The 22,450-nt window shown below is 29.6% G+C and overlaps 1 protein-coding gene across 43 annotated transcripts in view; it reads right to left on the bottom strand.

Moving 5' to 3' along the window:
* by (focal adhesion protein tensin) overlaps positions 1-22,450 on the bottom strand; it is a 365,221-nt gene that overhangs the window by 42,975 nt on the left and 299,796 nt on the right. For all 43 annotated transcript variants that reach the window (XM_043039853.3, XM_071177131.2, XM_071177109.2 and 40 more), the window contains 11 exons: positions 10,808-10,854; positions 10,547-10,608; positions 10,228-10,325; positions 8,286-8,336; positions 8,072-8,194; positions 6,173-6,237; positions 3,906-3,989; positions 2,686-2,798; positions 1,678-1,738; positions 1,198-1,400; positions 139-204 (listed from right to left, as the gene is read on the bottom strand). In XM_043039853.3, coding sequence (XP_042895787.2) covers positions 139-204; positions 1,198-1,400; positions 1,678-1,738; positions 2,686-2,798; positions 3,906-3,989; positions 6,173-6,237; positions 8,072-8,194; positions 8,286-8,336; positions 10,228-10,325; positions 10,547-10,608; positions 10,808-10,854 — 973 coding nt within the window. The remainder of the gene's footprint in view (positions 1-138; positions 205-1,197; positions 1,401-1,677; positions 1,739-2,685; positions 2,799-3,905; positions 3,990-6,172; positions 6,238-8,071; positions 8,195-8,285; positions 8,337-10,227; positions 10,326-10,546; positions 10,609-10,807; positions 10,855-22,450) is intronic.

Genomic DNA, 22,450 nt, shown 5'->3' with positions numbered 1-22,450 from the left:
CTCCTATTCCTGTACTAACTAAATATATTTAAACGCTATTGACAAGTAAGGTATAAGTGAACATACTATTTAAATTAAGGAAATGTATTTAAAAATAATTTTTTTTTTCAGAAAAAAAAAAGAAATTATAATAATTACCTCGAACGTCTTCACGATGATTCGATAACATCAGTTCAACTTTTCCTGAAGCAGAAAATCGAGAATCTATAAAAAAGAAAAATAATTAATCAAAGCAAAACTTGAATTATTGACAACCTAAAAAATAAAAACATTGAAGTATTGAAACCCTTACAAAATCAAAATGTCCGCGAATTTTACAGAAATAAATACATTTCAATACAAGTATCTGATCATTTCTTGTCATCTATAAGAACAAATTATGGTTGTTACTTATGATTCAATATCTAAAGCAAAAACGTTAACAATCTTCTATCACTGACGATAAGTGTTTTTCTTTGATAGCACAATTAATGCTTTTATTCTATTTCCAGCTGATTTCCTTGTGGTTCAACGGTTCCCAGCAGATCACCGGAGTCAAGCATCACTGGCTGCGGTCAGTGTGCGGGTGGGTGATCACTTGGATCAGTCTACATAGGGACCGAGGGTGTGTGGTATGGGTCCTCGTTAAATTGTTCTACCGTAAAGTGCTCGACTTCGCGTGCAGGTCGTTGGGTCGTTGGACAGGTCCAATCACTACACCTTGTTAACGACATTAATTCCTCACCACTCTCCATAGTGCCTGGAAATGCATTTTAACCTGATTTAGCAATCTTGGCCTCTTTGGTATAAATTTTTGTTCTGTTTTTCATCTTTTTTTTTCTCTCTTAGCTACTCTGGTTCTTCCAGTTTTCTCATTTTTTGTTGACAACTTATACGTTTTATATTTCAAAACACTTTAGTTTCCTCTCATTCACGTCTGGTAAGTCTTGATAATGGGCGCCTGTTTTTGAGCGTTTGAAACATGTTGATTGTTACTTCCCATTTGTATATTTTTGAACAAATAAAGTTTTTAATCAAGTAATATCCTGCCGCTTCAGCTACTTGGAATAATTTATTTAATATTATTTAATAGAAAAACTGTTATGAGACAACAGATAACTCCCATAGGACAATAGAGGATTCATATTGGACAACATTAATCTTAAGAAAAAAAAAGACTATGACAGTAAAAATAATTTAAAAAAAAAAGAATTCTACCTGTGCAGGCGCTGTCTAATTCGCTTTTCTCAAATATGACATGATCTGAGTTAATTGTACAAGTATGAAACTGAAGCTGGAATACTGTGTATCTGGCAAGGGGTCGATGGCTCATATGATAGCATTTAATGAAGACGTCTCCTCGGACCTGCAACCCACTTTCCAAGGGGATGATGATCTTTTTAGTTTTTTCAGTCGCTGAGCTGCAAAAATAAAGAAACTAATGTTACTGAATTTTATTATTAACCATTTAAAAACCAAAAAGTGATCAATTGTTTATTTAGTTGTTTCGTTATTCAAAATATCATTTTCACTTGCATTACAAAATCCAAGCTTCATTAATTACGAAAAGAAAAATAGAAAAATTCAAAGCAGTATGAATGATATTTCCTTTCATTTATGTTTAGACTTTCTTTTTTAAATTTATATTCCTTTAATTAAGAATGTTTTTAAATAGGTTAAAATTATTTACACACTTACTAAACGCCAGATGTGTAAATCAACTGCATTCCTTGATATATTTTGATGAAAGGCTTACAACCTGAAATGAATAAAATATATTTTAAAAATTAAAAACTGAATTCTCCTAATTCAGTGCATTAAAATTTTAATTCTTTAAATATTTAACATTTGTCACACTTAAAAATGAAACTAATTTACAATTCCAAAATTGGAGTTAACTTAAGATGTTTTTTTGCCAGCTAACCGAAGTGTATGAGGTAGGTCAGATTTAGTTTCAAATAAAATTTTTATCCAGAGCAATTTCAGGATGCACAGAAAAAAGTTTTGACGCCATGAATGGACGTTGTAGCGAAGTCATTAACTGCATAATAGTATAAAAGTCTCAAAAAAAGTTGGTGAATTTATTTATTTTTGTATTTTTTATTTACACGCTGAGGAGAAGTGTATGGTCAAAATTATTACAGTATGGTAAAATTTAGAGTTTCTGGTTTAAGGGAAACACCAAAAATTCTGGTAAGCCCGAAATAATGATTTTGGCGAAATTTACAATAAAATATGGTTTTTTAATGTGATAAAATAAAGCTAATCTGATTAAAATTTAGTAATTTTACCATGATAAATCAGAAAAGGGCATTAATTTTATTTATTCTGTTAAATTTTATTTCCAGATGAGTTTTTTTTACCAAATGTGTGGTAATAAAAACCATAATTTTGGAAACAGGAATTCCCGGTACCATTACCAAATGAATGGTTTAAATACCGTATATTTAGGTTTTATTAACTAGAATTATTATTTTTTTATAGGAAATGTTATTAGTTATTACCATATAATACGGTAATTTTACCAGAATTTTTTTCTCCGCGGCGGTTTTCCTTCGATTTATATTCTTATAAAGTTTGTGAAAAAAAATATACACATTGTTTTACTTTTAATAGAATTTCACTTAAGATTCGGGTGATAAATTTACATTTTCAGAGAAAAAAATTTAACACTTCAAAAGGTGTATTGTAAAGTAAAATGTTTACCTCCTCTGGATTCAAAATTTGGCACTCCGTGTATGATGACACGATGAAGGTAAATGGAGTTGTTGTTCATTCTTATTGCACCAGACAAAAGACCAGCAAAATAATGCACATACCTGCAAAGCATATCATCAAAGATATTAGATTCAAAATTGAACCACGATACCGATACCTTAATAAATCTAATCTTGTTTCGGTGTTAATACTCTATCGGTATCTTGGAGTCATTAAGTAAATTGGCTTCAACTTTACTAAGGTGCGCACCTACAACATGTTTCTGGTTAATTTGAACCGTAGTGAAGAGTAATAAAGGATATATAGTAATCATTTGCTTGGTTTTAAGATTTACCAGAAAGTGTAATGTTGATCAGTGGTTACAATTTTTTTTCTAGCAAAGCAACCCTAAATCAGCGTTTCCCTAAGTGTGGTACGCGTACCCCCAAGGGGTACGGGAACAGTTTAGCGGGGGTACGCGTTCTTATGTGGAATATCTTGCAACAAACGAAAATTTAAAATTTTTTATTTAAAAACAAAGCTAGCCATGAAAATTTACGTTTACGTATTTTTCTATTGGCTATTTTTTGCAGTTACAGTTAATAATTAGTGGTGTCAACAGCCAGTAGTTATTTTTAACTTTTGTGCAATTTTTTTATAATAAAAAGTACATTTATTTCTTAATTACTGGTACACAGCCTTACGAAAAGTTTAGAAAGGGTACACAAAGGTCATAAGTTTGGGAAACACTGCCCTAAATGATAGGACTTTTTCTGGCAGAACACCACGAAGTTCATTAGGGAAGCTGAAAATATTAACCAAAGAAGGACAACTGATTATTTTGTAAATAAATTTTTTTATCTACAACTGATTATTTAGTAAATAAAATTTCTTATCTTTTTATCAATAATAGTCTTAAAGACCTTTTATGCCAGACGGTTGAATTCCCAGATCTGGAACGGCATCACTCCTAGTTCTTAATTACCTTTTCCAGCATGCGTAAGTTCAAAATAAGTAAAGTAAGCTGAATTAAAGATTTTGTTATCAAAGAAGAATAAGATTTTTCCGTTGAATTCAACTACTTCATTTTAAATTGAAAAGTTCAATTAGAAATACTAATGCAATTTTTTATTAATGCATGTTCTTTTCTATAGCTTATTTAAATATATCTGTTTTTTTTCTTCAAATTTTGTTATTGGCTACAGAGTTTTGAAAAAGTGATTAATTACCTCTTTTGAGAAGGCTGCATTGAACCCGATAGACGATCTTCAAAAAACTTTTTCATCGTCAACCTGTCCAAAGCCTGATCAGCACTGAAATAATAATAATAATATTACACACACGCAAATATATATATATATATATATATATATATATATATATATATATATATATATATATATATATATATATATATATATATATATATATATATATATATATATATATATATATATATATATATACACTGCTGGACAATTGCTAAGGACGGATAACACTATCATCCATACCAACCTCAAAATGAAAGGAAGCAAAATGTTGAAAATTAGAATAAGTGCGGTATGTAGTAAGAAGAGGTATGCGTATGCAAATTTTTTTTCCCACGTCTGTTCATCACGTGATAGCGCTAATAAGAGCTTTAAAGGTTTTGACGCGTGTGGAGAGTTGTTGTTTCAAGTCAAAGTTTTACAGAAAAGATTTAGTTGACAAACTTGAAGTTTTCGGCATGTCTTTCCGGTATCACTAAGATGATTTTAAAGCGTGACCGAATTATTGGAAAGATCGAAGAAGGGCGAAAAATAACAGATGTTGCCAGGGAGTTCGACATCGCTCAAAGCGTTGTTTCACGGCTGTGGAAATCATTTAAAACTACTGGAATGTGTAGTAGGCTGCACGGGGGAGGTCGTGTTAGAAGTACGACACCTGCAGAAGACAGATACATCGTCCTATCAGCAAAAAGGAACAGGAGCACCACAGCTCAGCAGGTAACAAATCACTTTCTTGCTGTCACAGGAAAGCAGATTTCCTGAAAAACTGTTGCCAGACGTTTGAAGGGAGGAGGACTATACGCCCGCAGACCTGTTGTGTGTGACCCATTGACCAAACAGCGCCGTACGGCCCGTTTGCAATGGTGTCGTGAGCATCACAATTGGACTGAACAGGACTGGGCATGCGTACTATCCTCAGATGAGAGTAGGTTCAGTCTGTCATCGGATTGTAGACGCCTACTGATCTGGCTCGAGAGTAGTACTGGTTATCGTCCAGAAAATACCCAGGAAAGGGGCCGATATCCGACATGCATTGTCATGGTGTGGGCCCGCATCATTATCATTGGCCGCACGCGCCTACATGTGGTTGCGAATGGGACTATGACGGGCCAACGATACATTGATGAAGTTCTACATCCTCATATTCGTCTTTTCCGTGGTGCTGTCGGTGATAAATTTGTTTTTATGGACGACAACGCAACATGTCATCGAACACTCGCTGTTCAGGATTGTCTAGACAGCGAGGGTATTCAACTCCTCGTATGGCCATCACGTTCTCCAGATCTGAACCCCATTGAAAATGTTTGGGATGCTTTGGAGAGGCAATTTGCTGGTCGAAACTATCCTCCGACAAACAAGAACACCCTTATCCGTGCACTGATAGAGGAATGGGATAAATTGCCTCAGCAGGTGCTGGATAATGTTGTGCAAAGTATGATACGACGTATAGAATGTTGCATCACATTCCACGGTGAACATATCCCGTACTGACACCTTTCTTCAAGTTGCCTGCTGACATTTAGGTGCATTGCTCCATTTTTTCGTGCGCAGCATCAAATGAACATTTTTTTTTCTTTCATGTGTTTCATAGCTTTTGTACTTTCCAGAACAATGAATATTCTTTATTCTAACGTCTAAACAGTGTGGCAACAATATTTTATCCTACTAGGCCTCATGTCCCGTTTAATTTTATGCTACATTGCAAATTTGTGATCCGTCCTTAGCAATTGTCCAGCAGTGTATATATATATATATATATATATATATATATATATATATATATATATATATATATATATATATATATATATATATATATATATATATATATATATATATATAGCTTTTATGAATCACATATATATACATTTATCAATCATCTAATAATAAAATTAATGTAACATTAAAGTCAAGAAGAAGAAAAATGCTGTTGAAATATAACAAATCACTACAGAGGAAAGCTGAACTAGAACCATCAGAACCTGCTCAATTGCATCAGAAAACAGACTAGTTAAAAGGCGATTATAAGAAACACCTTCAACTATCATCAGTCAATAAAACTGATTTTGATGCCTTTTCATTTGCCTTCCACATTATTGATTCAACAGACTTTTCTACTCTCCCTGCTTAATTTACTTCTCATTCTTCGACCCGTATTCGACACAAATTCTTAAATTAAATATTTAGGGTGGTCTGCACGGGACACCCTTATATATTAATTTACTAACCTCGCACATATGTTGCTGTAGTGCATGTAGGCTGCTATCACAATGCCGGCTCTTCCGATATCACCCTGCAAATATAAAACATTTACGTAATTAGGACACTAATCTACAAATTCTTAAGTAATTAAAATGTAAAAGAGTTTAGAAAAAATAAAGCACGGAAACTTTTTTTCCCGCATCATGAACAAATTTTCCCTTTTTTATTTTTAATTCTTGCTACCTGATAATTTTAATATTTAATGACCGGTTCATCTTTTTTTAAAATTAGCAGAGATTATAGAATATTTCACTAGATTATAGAATATTATAAAAATTATAAATAGAATATAAGTATAGAATATAGAATTATAATTAGCAGAGATTATAGAATATTTCACTAGATTATAGAATATTATAAAAATTATAAATAGAATATAAGTATAGAATATAGAATTATAAAAATATTATAAATAGAATATTTCAGAGATTATAGAATATTATAAAAATTAACAGAGTCATAAAATATTTACTTACATTTTAATGTTTTTCGTAACTCCTAAAATACTTTTTGTTGTAGATACTTTTCGAATATTATTAGATTAATAAAATTAAAAAAAAGTATTTCGAAGAATTTTAAAAAAAAAGTTAAATTCAAATTTTTTTGAAAATATAATAACATGAAAATAATTTAGAACTACGTTTTAAATAGATTAAAAAGAATAATAAATTTTGTTTTTGACAAATCTAAAATGTAAAAAGCAGGGCACATATTTTGAATTTTATGTGGAAGTTTATTACGAAAGTAAAGCATCCTTGGTTTTTCATTTCAATTGTAATAGTGAAAAAAAGGATAATTATTTCGTAATTTTTGTAGTCTCTAATAAAAATATAATTTAAAAATTTCTGTTTAATTATTTTCCTTTCGAACTTGTGTCTCAAGCTTTTAAAGCCAGAAAGTAGTCAAAATTTATATTTGACATAAATTCATCCTCACGATAATATGGCATTCACAAACTTTGCAATTTGAAATTCTATCATCAGAAAGTGGTCAAAATATAAATCGATAAACTACTTTCGACGGTTTTACGGCGATAAATTCTGCCTACAGCCTTTAGAAAACAAACTTGCATCGCCATCAGGCACTGAGTCCCAGTAGATATTTAAAGACTCTAGCTAATAAGAAGAAGTTTAAACTTGAAATACTAGAATCTCGATGTTTAATAAAAATTACCAATAGTTTAAAGTTTTATCGAAGTTTCATAAATTAAGAATAATGTTAATTAAAACTAGTTTGTATTTTCAAATTTATATTTCAATTATGAAACAAAATAATATTTTTGATTTTCAACAGGGTTTCGACTTAATTTCAAAAAAAAAAAAAAAAAAATCCCTGACTTTTCCATATATATGAGGTAAATTTCAATGGAAATCCAAATCAAACTTAATCTATACCATGCAATTTTTCATAAGAAAACTTTGATTTTTTTAAATTTGTAAGAATGAGAAGGGAAACGAGGAAAAATTTAACTAAAAAGTAATAGTTTATAAAATAGTAATAGATGATAGAATTATTCAACTCGAATCTCAATAACTGATTACTGTTACTGACAATTCTAAGACTGGTTATTTTCCAGGTATAATATAGGAATTTTCCAGGTATTCTGTAAAAAATTGCAATTTTCCCTGACTATTTCCTGCGTTTTTTAGAGTTAAAATAAAATTTCCTGATAATTCCTTGACCCGTAAGAGCCTTGTTTCAAGTAAATTTTTCGAATTTTTGGTATTCTTTTGGAATAATTCCTTACATGAGTAAGTACCCTTAGTAATGATTCAAAGTTCTTCCAAAAGTTCTAAAGTTCTTTTAAATTCTATGCTTTATTTTCCCTTCTTTAATGAAGCGTTAAAAGCTTTATAATGACTTACTTTAGAATGTATAACTGCAATGTTTTGTGGATCACTATAAATCCATGAATCAATTGATTTACAAATGCTGCACAGCCTTTCCAGAGGAGGAGCGAGGTTTTGCGGCCATCCGAAATCAAGAACCTAAATAAATAAATGATTAAATATTATTCCTAAAGTATTAAAAGAGAACAAATGCCATCAAATGATTATATTAATGAAAATATTTAATTACCCTTTGATTTAATTTGGCTAAGTCATAACGTTTTTCAGAAAGATTGAAAACCTAAACACAAAGAATAAAAATATATAAAAATAATTAAGACAATGATAAATTTTAAATAATACATACAGAGGAAATTTAGAAATATTTTTGTCGAATTGTATAGAAACAAGATTCTAATAAAAAGAAATAACACTGAAACAAAAATTGATCTTTACAGAAATCATAAAATAGGGAAAGATTGAAGGCATTGGGACTAGGAAACGTAGCAGAAATCATAAAAGAGTCAAGAATTGAAGGCATTAGGATTAGGAAACGTAACAGAAATCATAAAAGATTGAAGGATTAAAGGCATTGGGATTAGGAAACGTAACAGAAATCATAAAAGAGTGAACGTCTGAATGCACTGTGATATGAAAACGTATCATAAATCATAAAAGAGTGAAGGATTAAAGGCACTGTGACAAGGAAACGTAACAGAAATCGTGCAAAAGAGTGAACGGCGGCACTTTTCTTACATAAAAGCTTATTTTTTATTCGCTATCCTTTTATAAGCGAATGCTACATCTTCCTGAAAGACGATTGAAAAATCATGATGATAATATATATTTTTTTACAGTTCACAGGAAGAAATTGTTTTTAAAAAATAAAGGGGTAAAAAACATGCATCTAAAGCTATTACATGATCAAAATATCATTCCAAAAAAAAGTATAAGATTTTGAGCATAGAGAGAATTTACAGTTATTTACAGTATTTTTGGAAACACGTGGATGTTTTTTATTTATTTATTTTTCTTTTTTTACTGACAAAACTTGAATTTCAAACAGCGACCTTTTTTAAGATGAAGTGATCGTATATTATCATCGATGCATGTTTTGAATATAATTTTAGAATATGAACTTTAACAGGAGTTAAAATGATTATTTTTAATTGACAGTAACAAGTGTTCAGAAATTCTGCAAGGATAATGAAAAAAAAAAAAAAAACATTTGTTTATTTCTTTTGAAATTATTTCTAAATATTTTTAGGAAACAATTATTGAGATATGGATCAATTTTAAACACAATTATATATCTTTATTTTTTTAAATTTATAATTTAGTATTTAAATAGTAAATTGCAAGACTATTAATGAAGGTAATTTTGTATTAGAGTTCTGACGTTCAAATTTGCTTAATTTATATCAATAATACTTATATTAAAAAGAAAAATAAATTATTTGCAACGTCAAGTTTTTTTCCAAAGAGTTCTCAAAGAGTCCCACGTGCCTTTCTTTTTAAACACAAATTGCATATCTCAATAAATATTCAAAAAAATTTTTTTTTTCTTTTCTTAGCTGTAAAAAGATATACATTGCAAAAAGAAAGATGACATTTTTGCGAAAGTTTCCGTTATAAACTTCTAGAAAAATAAGCTTTATCCATGATAATGTAAAAACTTCATTAGATTCAAAAATTATTACGATGAAAAAAGACCGCATGTTTTAAGTGCTCGAAAATAGGTGCCCATTCTCAAGATTCACCTGACGTAAATGAGAAAAACAAAACGATTTTTAAAAAAATCAATAAAAATAAAATATATAAAAGTAAAATTGACAACGAAAAAATTTAAAATAAAATAAAGGTGAAAAACAAAACTAGAAAAACACAGTAGCCGAGAGAGGCAAATAAGGGCAGAATGCAAAATGGAGTCTTAAGAGCTATTGAGGGGGGGGGGGGTCGACAAAGAAATATGACGTTAAATATTTAATATGCTCAATTAAAATGTACTTTATATGAATATACTATGCATTAAAATGAAGTTTATCTCTTTATATACTTTGATATGCAATTCATTTCTTGATCGTGTATTAAAATGTAGTTTATATTCATAAAATGTATTGAAATGAAATTTAGTTTATTTCCACACCATATATCGACAAGTAGTTTGTAAATCAAAATGAAGTTTATCTTACCATATAATTTGTACCATGCTTCGTACGTAACATCCGGGTAACTTCTTTAAGGTTATTTTTGTATGTCGCCTCAGATTCTGTCCGAGGAAAGACAACAACTGTAAAAAAAAAAATTTATTTAAACTATAAATTATAAAATAAATTTAAGATATACTTTTTATAATTCGTGAAACCAAAAAAAAACATTGATGAAGAAACAGATCGTTTGAAATAAAATATAGTATATAAATAAAGTGCAGGTTAGTGTATAATATGTAATAACATTTAAATAAAGTGCAGGTTATTATAATCATTATTAGTAAGATTTAATTGCACTCACCTATTATACGTTCGGTAACGTACGTAATATCCATAGTGACCGCGGAATGCCTATCTAAACTTCTGGAAAACCAAAATAATTCTTTTTAACAAACACGAGATTCACGAGTAAATAACATTAGATCAAACAGACTTAAGGATTCACACATGAATATGAACACAACACTAAATTAATTTTATACTGAAAGAGTCTGAAAATACTAAATAAACTCCAAAATGGTTTCCCATATGGTAAATGTGTAGTAAAGATTTAACAACTTACCTGGATCTTTTTATTTTTTCAGGCGTTCTGACTAACCCTGGGCTTTTCTGTAAGAAAAGAAAAAGAAATAAAAATATTTTAAATACAATTCAAACATTTGTTTCCTTAAAGTACTTTTATAAAAAAATGTACTTTTTTATTTCAGTTAAGCTATTTCAAAATAACATAATTTATTTATAATCGTATTGCATTTGAACTCTTTCAATATTTTCTGTGTAACACAAAAAAGGTAAAATTAAAGAAATCCAGCAACAGTAGTTGGTAAGGTAAATTGTGGAAGTCAAGACTCCACAATTTCGAGACTAAAGGCCTGACGATGGTAGTGCTACTAGCACAGCCCACCCATCCTTTTATTTTTCAGACAGACTTGTCACACATCGATCTGAAATTAAACGGGCTTCGAGCCACCGCACAGTTAGAAATTTCTCGGGGAAAAAATGGTTAAATAACAATTTATTTAACTGTCATTTAACCATAGTCAAACAAAACAGTCAAATAACTATAAATAAGATGATATTTAAACTGTTAACTGTGAGAAAAACCATCTGTTAACGGATTTTACCAAATACGGTTAAACAACCAGAATTTTATTGCAGCGATTCGGCCCACCTTATGAACTTAGTTCCTTGCAGATGGGTACATATTATAGGCAAGAAGGCTAATATATCAATCTCATGAACGGGGGTTCGAATCCTAGCGTTAACAGGACAATATTTCCTCCATTCCCTACAATAAATGAAGAAAATGAAGAGTGTCTTGCACTCCACAATTTGTGACCCTGGACTACTAGAAAACGATACTCTAATTCACGAATGCATGACAGCACCATAAATCTCTAATGTCTAATTAAGTTTCTTTTTAACAGTTTTGAAACCATGCTAGTTGTAGGTGGTTAATAAACCGTATGGTTTTGTATTTATGGTTTTTTAACCATACTAGTTGTAAAAGGTTTCAAAATCGTAAAGGTAAAAAATGTTCTTTACCATAAGTGTTATGGTTAATTGGATGGACAGACTGATGTCGGTTTTCTTTTATCATGATTTGAGAATGAAAATTCTAACAGTGTACTTGCAAAAGTATATCTTTTTTTAAAATTAAATAAATTATTAAGCATTTACTAAGTTATTTAAATATGTATTACTGTCATTTAAAAATTGCGACAAAAAAAAAATTTTTTACAAAAAAAAAAAGGAAAAATATGTCCTAAAAAGCTCGTTAAAAAGTTTTAATTTCAAGTTTGTTATGAAATAATTTTTAAACTATTATTGTAAACATTGTAAACGGTATGAAATGTTAGATTCTAAGTATATGAAAACATGAAAGCCTAGTGTTTATTACTGTTGATGCTATTAATAATTGCTTTCTTTATTTATGTTTGTCTCATAAAGAGATTTCTCAATAAATGGCACCATGATAACTATTTCCTTGAGCAAAGATTTTTATTTTGCATTTTTGAATGTTACTAAGAACCGGTTGATAATTAATTGTTAAAAAAAGAAAATTTTGTGGAATTAGTGTTTGCCTTAATGGTCTATGAACAAAACTACAACTGCTGAAGGATAAGAAAATTTTAGTACCGTGACATACCATCAAAAATATAGTTATTTCAAGATCTACCGCAATATGTGTATTATATAACCAATTTACACTAATCAATATATTTTTGAGTTAAATGAACTTAAGTAACATTCTCACTACAACATTTGATAATTATCATTATCGATAATAGTAGCGAGATTATCATGCTCGAAATTTTCGTAGTCAACAGCAATCACGATATTAACTACTTTTTAATTATTGCAAACGATTGTACTCACAACAATATGATATTCTGTATTAATCGATGTTGATATATAGTTACGATATTATATTTTTGTCGATAGTTATATTTTTTATATTTAGAAGAAGTATTCACAATATATCAAGCGAATAATTTTTAAAACATTCTTACAGAGTTGTTTGAAAAATATCGATATTTTATATCACCCAGCTCTACTATTCATCATCTATTAAAACTTCTACGGAACGCCATTTTTATTTATACTGAGAGGAAAAAAACGTGAACATTAAATGTTTTATAAACGGAATAAAATGCGGACCATTTGCAATCATACGTCATTGATATTTTCCAAATTTGTCTTCATTAACCGTTATTTAAAGGAAGAAAAATTTAAACGAGCGCAATTTCATGAAAAAATATTCCATAACAATATCCGTTTTGGAAAGTCTTTATTATAAACGAGGCGGCCGTGACATGAGAAAATGAAGAAAGGGTTAATGCTCCTTTTTTTCATCTTTTTAAAAAGGTCACTCTTGTTGTAAAGTAAATGAATACATCAGAAAGAGAAAGGGGGTTTAAAAACGTACAATAGAATTATGAGTTTTACAGAGACAGGCTACGCGTGGTGTTCGAATCGCTGCTGCCAGAAAATAAATTCCTATCACGGCGAATTTCGCGTTTTTTTTCTTCTTTACTTGTTCGACGTGAGATCACTTTTTATTTCACGTGCCTCGACGAAAAAAACGTGATCGACGTGAGCTCCAACATCGTGATCTTGAAACACATTTTTGTTCTTTTTATTATTAGATAGTTCGGCTACTTATTATTTTCATCTTTCTTTCAGTGTATTCTCTCAAACAGAAGGAAGTTGCTAACGTACTCGCATAGAAAGAAAGATTTTTTGATAAATGAATTTTTTGTTGAAAACATCGATAAAATTTACGGTATTTGTTCAAGTATTTTTTTTCCTTATAATTCAAGATGTTTGTAAAAAAACCTACCGGTTATATTTTTTTAAATATTTATTTTTTTAAAAATACTGCTGACAGTAATAGCGGCTTACAGTCGTCAACGGTTATTTATATACGATAAAACCATGTGCTACATTTATCTGATCATTATCAGTTGACAGTTTTGAAAAAAAAAACACATTATTGCAGACGATTTATTTCATAACAGAAAGAATTACGGGAATGACATTTTAAATTACAAAACTATCGTTTTCCAAGCAAAAAATTAATGAATTCCTCTAAAAACTGAATTTAATAGCAAAATAATCAATATCTAATATATATAATTCTCTTACGAGGCTCCCAAATTATGGCTGTATTTCGTTTCCGCCGGTGGCAACGTTTGCTTTGTTTTGTTTACGTTACTATTTCTCTTACATGGCGACAAAAAAAAGCCTCATTACAACTCCCCGAATGGCAACGCTAGAAAATCGACCAATGATTGCCGCTAAAAATGTCACATGCCAAATCTAGCTGAGGTGGCTCAACATATAGCGCTTCTAAAAACGGAAACTGAAATAACCAGAGAGCATCAGCTGCGGCAATCTCATACTATTAAGCTAGTCAGAAGTGAGTAGTCTTTGTCGATAGATCTCTATTTTAGTATTTTGTCGAAAGCGCTTTTTTTTCACGAATTTATGTATTACGAATTTATTAGACGACTTTTGATTTATATCACGAATTATACTATAGCACATTTCTAATAGGTTTAACGAATTACATGTCATTTATTTGAATTCAAATTTATTTTAATGACTTAGTATTTACTAAAAAGATGTTTTTTTTAAAAAAAAAAGTTTTTATATGGATTTGAATGATTGTTTTGAATTCTTAGAATTTTGTGCATTTGCAATGTACCTAAGTTAGTAGCGAGAGAAGCGAGCTTGGTTTGTGAAACAAACCATATAAGATTGCGTAGCAATTTTCGGGGGTTGGCGAGCGTCAGCGAGCAGGGGGCGCAGCCCACTAGTATAAATTATTTACTTCTAACAATACATCATTTTTAATATTTCATTCGTTTATTTTTTGTTACTTCGTTTATTTTTCGGAACTACCGATAGTTGCAACTGCTAACTAGCCCAAACAGTTTTAACGCCATCATGTAACGGTAAAAAGGTTAACTACCAGTTTAGATTGATGAATTTATCGTTTTCTTTTAATATTTTTTATTGTATTTATGAAGTTCTTAGTAATCGTTAGGTTTTTCGTTTTATTTTAGTTCTAAAAAATGTTTAAAAGTTAATTCGTTAAGAATGCCATGTGTTAATGAAGACAAAATTACATTCTGTAAAATAAATTATAATTTATTTTAAGTTGTTTAATTTCTCTTTGAATAAAATACATATACATATGGATGACATGCATCATTTCACTTTTAACATTAAATAATAAATTCCTTAAAGTTGTATTAATATAGAATTTTTCATTTCTCTGTTTATTATATGTCAAAATTATTATATCTCTCCGAATTCATTACATGTCAGATAGAAAATAAAAATATGACAAAAACACTTTTTACGTATAATAGAACTAAAAGCTAAGATAAAAGATTTGAAATTGATTAGAAAATTTTGTTTCTACATAAATGCCCAATATGAAAAAATTTCGAAACACTAATATTTATTCACGCCGTCTTATTATAATTGGAATAAATTGAATGAAGTAAAAAAATACGCATTTTATTGTTTATGCTATAAACATAATCATTGTTCATGATATACTCGTACAAAAATCAACAAAAATATTATAGAGACACTAAATTGTAACCGTAGAGTGTTAATTTATTTAACTATACTGTATCAACTAATCGTTTTCTATAAGTATTGCTAGAGGGCGTTGGAACCCGTTGGACTACTGAAACTTCAGAAAGTATTGTGTTGATATCAAAGTGGATTGTTCTCAACTAATACGGTTCATAATGGAAATTATGCGAAAATGACATGGCAAATACGAGTTGATGTAACAGTGTGACACAAAAAGTATTAGATTGATGTTATAAAATAAATATACCTATTCAAAATCTGCTGAACATGTTAGGAAATGTATTTGAAGAGTTATGTTCAAAAAGTTATTTTGATAGATGGGTTTTTATGTAAAAGTAGAAGATGATTGGACAGCCATAACCACAAATATGAGGAAAGGAAAGTTCGAGAGCAACACATGTTAGTGAAAAGAGATTGAAAAAAAAAAAGGCACTTTGTTCTTGTTTCAGAGAATCCTTATGAATGGAAAGCATCTGTGATTCAAGTGTGCCGGCAGCACTTCTTTTGTGTCACTTAATTGCACCTCTTTTATAATTATGGAATCACAACGACGTTACATATTATACAATCTGCTTCCTTTAAGGGCACTATTCGAAACCACAAAATAAAAAAGATACAGTTTGAGTGCCTCAAACCTGAAGCGAAGTTTTACTTTAAACTACTCATTGGTTCGTACTGAAAATAATTGACTGCACTTTAAAACGAATAAATAGTTTAAGAATTTAAAATATTATTGAACATAGAAAATCGAAGCTCTTTTGCCAAGATAAATAATAATAAAAACCACATATTGTGTGGCAAATTTAGAGCAAAGATATAATTTTAAACTATTTACATATTATATTGCAATAAAGAAATATCTATGCTTTAAACAGTCTAATTTTTCTTATATTTGTTTTTAAAAAAAGCTTTTTTTTTAAAAAAAAATCTACTAATTTAACAAAATTTTTCCTCAGATGAAAAGTAAAAAAATTCTCAATTTATGCACATTTTACAATCTTAAACGCAGCGTTAGAGTAACTTCTCGAACATAAAAAAAAAAAAAAAAATTCTATGTCAATAAAAGCTTTTGATATGCACAAAACAGTCATGATTAACTGTTGTATACAACGTCACAACAGTTATAAAAACAGCATATTATTCGCGAAAAAGAGTTATTTCATGCGATGGTAGAGCTTTCTAAAAATAGCCTTAAAGTCAAAGAATAATTCTTATTTTTTGCAAATTTTTACGAGCCCAGATAATGGAGCGTTGAGATAACTTTTCAAATAATAATAATAAATTAAAGAAAGAAAAAGATTACAAAGAAAATTTATAAAACTGAGTCATTTTTTCAAATTGATATTTTGCACCATTTTCATAACAGCATAGAATGGTGCTGGCTAAAAAGATAAACAAAACCTAACAGCCATGACAAATTGTTACTAACTGATACATGCCACTACAACAGTTATAAAGACAGCGCATTATTCGCTAAAAAGCATTTTTTTTCCCCGTGACAATAGAGTGTCTACGAAGAACAATTTTAAATGATAAATAAATAAATTAAATATTATCAAAAGCTTTCGCAATCTCACATTTTTTTTCTATGTTTCAAAAGCGTACAATAGAATTCCAAGTAAATGATAGCTATAAGGAGTGGCTTTCATCAAAAAAAAGTAATCACGAGTTTTCTAAAAGTATTACTTATAAGTGATGGTTATATTGACATGTCTTTGTTTAGTTCTTTATGCTTAGGCGGAATCAATCCACATTTTACTGTCTTCCTGACAGAACAATTTACATCGTTCGAATATTCTATAATTTATTCACAGCCGAATTGAAAAGTTATTTGTTGAATCAAACCAAATACATGTCTTCAAAAATCCCGCTCCTGCCATTTACTTTTTTTTTTCTTTCTCATGAAATCGATTCATGACCCGAAGCTAATTTGTTTCAAGATGTAAAGTGTTTTTGAATGCTGTCGGTAGAGGAAGGAGTAGGGTGGAGCTGTATTTAGGCTGTCAAGTGAAGTCGAAGTTTTCGTAGAAATTGCTTTTAATATACCCGGAAGAAGAGAGCTCTAAGCTGCACCCTCTTGATGCAGTGCCAAAATTACGCTTAAGTATGAAGAGAAGAAAAAAATTTAGTTCGTCTTTCTCCTATTCTTGCCAAAAATATAAAAACTGCTACATTTACAATAGACCAGAAGATATCATTCTGTAAAACGAAGAATAGTGGATAATGTTTCTGTTATAATACGTTCTGCTTTCGAACATTTTATAGATACCGTGTTTCCCAAACTTATGACTTTTGTGTACCCTTTCTAAATTTTTCGTAACGCTGTGTACCACTGATAAAAAAATGAACGTATTTTTTTAAAAATATGTTTACTTTTCTTTTTTAGTACTAAGTTTTCCGTAAAAAACTATTTAAATTTTTTTTAAAGATTATATGTTATGGATAAAAATTATATTTTATAAAAATAATCAAAATAGGTAGAATTTATTACAAACCTTTACTATAAAAAAATTACACAAAAGTTAAAAATCTTAACTGACTGTTAAAACCACTAATTCTTTACTGTTAACTCTGCAAAAAATAGCAAAAGAAAAATACGTAATCGTAAATTTTCATGGCTGGCTTTGTTTTTAAATAAAAAATTTTGAAATTTTCGTTTGTTGCAAGATATTTCGTATAAGAACGCGTACCCCCGCTAAACTGTTCCTGTACCCCTTGGGGTACGCGTACCACACTTTGGGAAACACTGTAGAAGAATCAGAACAAGAAAATGCGGAGATTTTTAAAAAAATTATTTTGAAAAATTAAGTTTAGTGTGTGTTTTTTTTTTTTAATTGGAACTCGGGATCAGAAATAGTTTCGGTTTTCGCTGTTGACTTAAGGCTGTTTTTCGAAGGCTCAAATCAAATGAATGTGCTATTGTCATAACTGCATCGTGAGTATGCAACAGTTACCCATGACTAAGTCAAGTTTAGCCTATCTAAAGCCACAGCTGTCTATACTTAGTACGAAAATGGCGCAAAACGTCAATATGGAGGAAAATCACAGTTTTGAGAGAATGAAAAAAGTATTTGGTCTATTTTTTTAATACTTAAAAACTTAGAAACCATAGAAATAAGTGATGACAATATAGACATAGTTAAATACAACTCATATTTAAATTCCACTGGAATATTTTAATTGTAAATAATGAGAAAATATTATAAAACAATAAAAATATTTGCAATATAAGACGCAATATTTGCAATTATCATCTACAGTCGAAGGTATTGTAACCTTGCTGCTCAGTACATGACTTTTTAAATTGTGAAAAGAAATTTATTATATTTATTCAAACCATTATTTCGGGGCGATATTTATTCTTTGAAACAAAGAGCTGCTGATATCCCACATGCTTTTATATCTTAAAACTATATACTTGGAAACTGGAAAAATATCTAAATACTTGGACTTAAAATTTTCGAGCAGCGCCTCTAAGTTAAATGCATGCAACAAGAAAACTTCCAATGCGTTATTCTCGAAGCTACATTTATCACGTCGATTTGAACTTCATATTTAAAATTGCATTATTTATAGAAGTACTTAGGATTATTGCATTTCCTTGCGTAAGTTTTTTTCGTATCCAGTTCTTTCGATGCATCAATTCTTAATACCTTTCTTAAAAATAATTAGAATAAAATTTCGTTCCCTCCTAACTTATAAATTGCAAGAGCTTTTAGTCCTTTAGTATACCTTCAAAAAAAATTGTCAAACAAAAAGCTGTACAGCTTCTATTTTGTTTCGTATTGTTCTGAAAAATTAATATTAAAAGTTCACTAGTTTTAAACTAATCTTTCTCAGAATTTTGACTTATTCAATTCTCTCACTAACAACGAAAAATTCCCGAAATAGGCTTAGCTTTTTAAAAGTGGCCTTACTCTTTAAAATATTGTTATTAATATTTTTTTTAAGAATAATAATAACGTTAAAACAACCCGATTTTTTTTTTTTGTGCATCATGCAGGATCTGTACCAACTTTCGTTCCTATTCCGATTCTAAGAATTTTCTGAACTCCAACCATAATAGTTCCCGAACCTGATACGCGACAGACGACACTGCATCTTTGCAATGTTGACAAAATCCAGTAGTTACGAAAGCATAACGTAGTAAAAGGGCCCGCATTTCAAATATCTCTTTACAACCACAAAAAGCGAACCGACACCAACAAAAGAGACATTCATACTTCTCCAGCTTTCCGGAACCAAACAGGACCCCTCGCAAAGAATTCAATTCTCTCGATGTGGCCCCTGACTCCTACAAGGGCCTAGGGTGGTCCCCGACAAACGATAGCTCATTTGTTACAGGGTCCATTTCAACACACAACATTCCATTTTGTTCGATTTGGCATTTATGGGCAACTCGCTTTGATTTCGTAAGCATCGAAGGTGTTTTCAAAGTTTGTGTCACATAAAATACTACTTTATTTTCCTCTGCAGCAGTCCCATTAAAAAAAAAGAAGGCTATGGATGCACTTTATGGTCTCTCAAAGCCGATTTTGAATTTATAGGCGACAATAAAAAGAAATATTTTTGATTCTTGTACGTCAGTGAATGAAAACGTTTTGACTGTAAGCTATGAATCATGGGATAGGTTGAGATTTCTTGAATAAGGCATGGAATGATTTTGGATATAAAAACGAGCAAATGTATACATTACGTTAAATCATACATAGAGAAAACATTGTTATAGCTTGTCTATAAAACCACTAATGCATAGTTTATTCCCAATCTTTTAATTTATAGTTTCACGGTTTTATTTTTATGTGGGTGAGATTTCTATATTGAATTATTTTATATCAGCAATTTTAAGACATGGCGATATTTATGTAATGTTACCAGCATAATTCCGGTTACATTTTAGAGTAAAAGATTGTTGTTATTTCTTGTTTATAGTTTAAATTAATTTTTATGTACCTTTACTTTTAATTAGCGTATTAATTTATTTAAAAATGCTATTATCCTATTTTATATTTTATTTTATTTTGATAAATACATCTAAGTTTGGTTTAAAAAATATAAAGTAACTGCATTTAAACATCAACATCTTTTAATAAAATTATATTAATAATTTTTAAAAAAAGTATTAAGCTGCAAAATTACTTTTCATACAATACGTCGATTAAATTTAGCGATTTTAATTTGGTGCAGTAAGTTAATATTTATTAGGTGTTATTCATTTTTTAATTAGTTTTTCGCTATTTTTATTTTTGTACTGACATAGATAAATACTATACGCTGTAGAGCAAGAAAATAAATTAATCGATGCATGAAAAACGTACGTGATACATAGTACGCACGCGATATGTTTCATTATAAATAGAATAAAGATACGTAATCTTTATTCTATTTATAATAAAAACCAATTATTCTTTGACAATTACAACAAATGAAAAATGAAAAATAAGTTGCATTTTTCACATATTTTCATTATCCCATTAAACAAAAATTCAATGATTAAATTTTACTATTAAATCAAACATGGAAAAAAAAAATTAGTTTGAATTATTCCTAAATTTTGTCACATATTTATATTATTTTTATTGTTAAATAAACTTTTTATCATCGCCGTAAATTATTTCTAATGAGATTTTTTTTTAAAAATATATAATTTAATCCAAGCAAAAAATAAAGTTTGCAAAAAGTGGCAATTAAATAAAAAGGAGCAATCGATATTGGGGACCGACTCATTATTTTTGAGGGGGAAAGTGGCTAGAGTCTACCGGCCACTGGCTACTAAAAGAAAATTTGAATTTTCATATCTAGGCATAAAGATATTCAAACAACTCCTACAATCCGAGGGAAACAAACAAGTGGAAAAACCTTTTTTTCACAAGAAATTTATTCCAAAAAAAATCTTAAGTTTTTTTTCTTTTTTTTTTCTGTGTAGTAACCAAATTCCAATAGACTCCATTCTTTAAGTAAAGAAAATGCGTCTCCGTTTTATCACTCAGTCCGATCTGCGGGATTTTGAAAGAAGGGATGTTGTTTTGGCTGAAGATCTAGGCGGGAGATGTAAAAGGCCAAAAAAAAAAAAAAAAAAAAAAAAAAAAGATAAAAATCTAGTGGTCTAGTAATCGATGTACAAACAGAGTAAATGAGACATGGCATTCAAAAGATGGATTGCACTGACATTGAAAATGCCCCATGTTTATTTTGTTTAAAAAGAAATCGCAACCTGCGGTTTTTCAATGAAGTCAATATATTTTTCTTCAGAACACCTTGGCGTAAGTTAAATATCCTCTTCACTGCTGAAGTATAAAGGAATATAGCGACAACAAAAAATATTTTACAGTTACGAATTTCTATTTGACTGCCATAAGTAATAATAATATAAAGAAAATAAGAATTATGCTGCCAGGAGGCTAATAATTTTAGGGGCACCTACGTGGACCTCAGATTTTAAGATAAGTAAAAGAATGTAAATATTTCAAATGTTAAATTACTAAGTAAAAACAAACATGCATATTGTTATATTATGGTTATTTAAATACAATGATGAATAGAATTAAAAAGCCCGGTAATTCTTACAGAAGTACTTTGGTAATGATTTTTGGTAAAATGAACAGTAAAATCTGGTTTTATTGCAGCAGTTAGGGAGCAATTGTTGTGAAATTCGGTAATTTTATCATAATACCTTTAGGATATGACATGAAAACTGTTTATTCCGCTAATTTTTATTTTTCAGTTTCGTATTTTTACTAAATGTGAGGTAATAAGAACTACAATTTCAAAAACCAAAATATCTGGTAAACCATATCATTACGAAAAGAAAAATTAACAAATTAATGGTTAAATACCGTATATTTTATTTTTATTACCAGAATTATAGTTCCTTTTTTTTTTTTTTTTTTACCAGAAACGTTATTACCATACATATACGGTAATATACCAGAATTTTATTCTCCCGTGCACAATTTAATTTTTCAAAACCGAGGATTTTGGTGCACCCATAGAGCCAAAAACACGGTAAATATTTCCTGCTCCTTATAATAATAGTTAAATTCATAGTTTATAACATAATAGTTTAGACCACACTTTTTTTTCTCAGTGT

This window comes from Parasteatoda tepidariorum, chromosome 2 (assembly GCF_982258835.1).
Source record: "Parasteatoda tepidariorum strain Cologne lab strain chromosome 2, Ptep-v5.0, whole genome shotgun sequence".
NCBI classification, from domain to species: domain Eukaryota; kingdom Metazoa; phylum Arthropoda; class Arachnida; order Araneae; family Theridiidae; genus Parasteatoda; species Parasteatoda tepidariorum.
The sequence above is the reverse complement of the archived record's forward strand: the minus strand, read 5'-3'. Positions and strand labels throughout refer to the sequence as shown.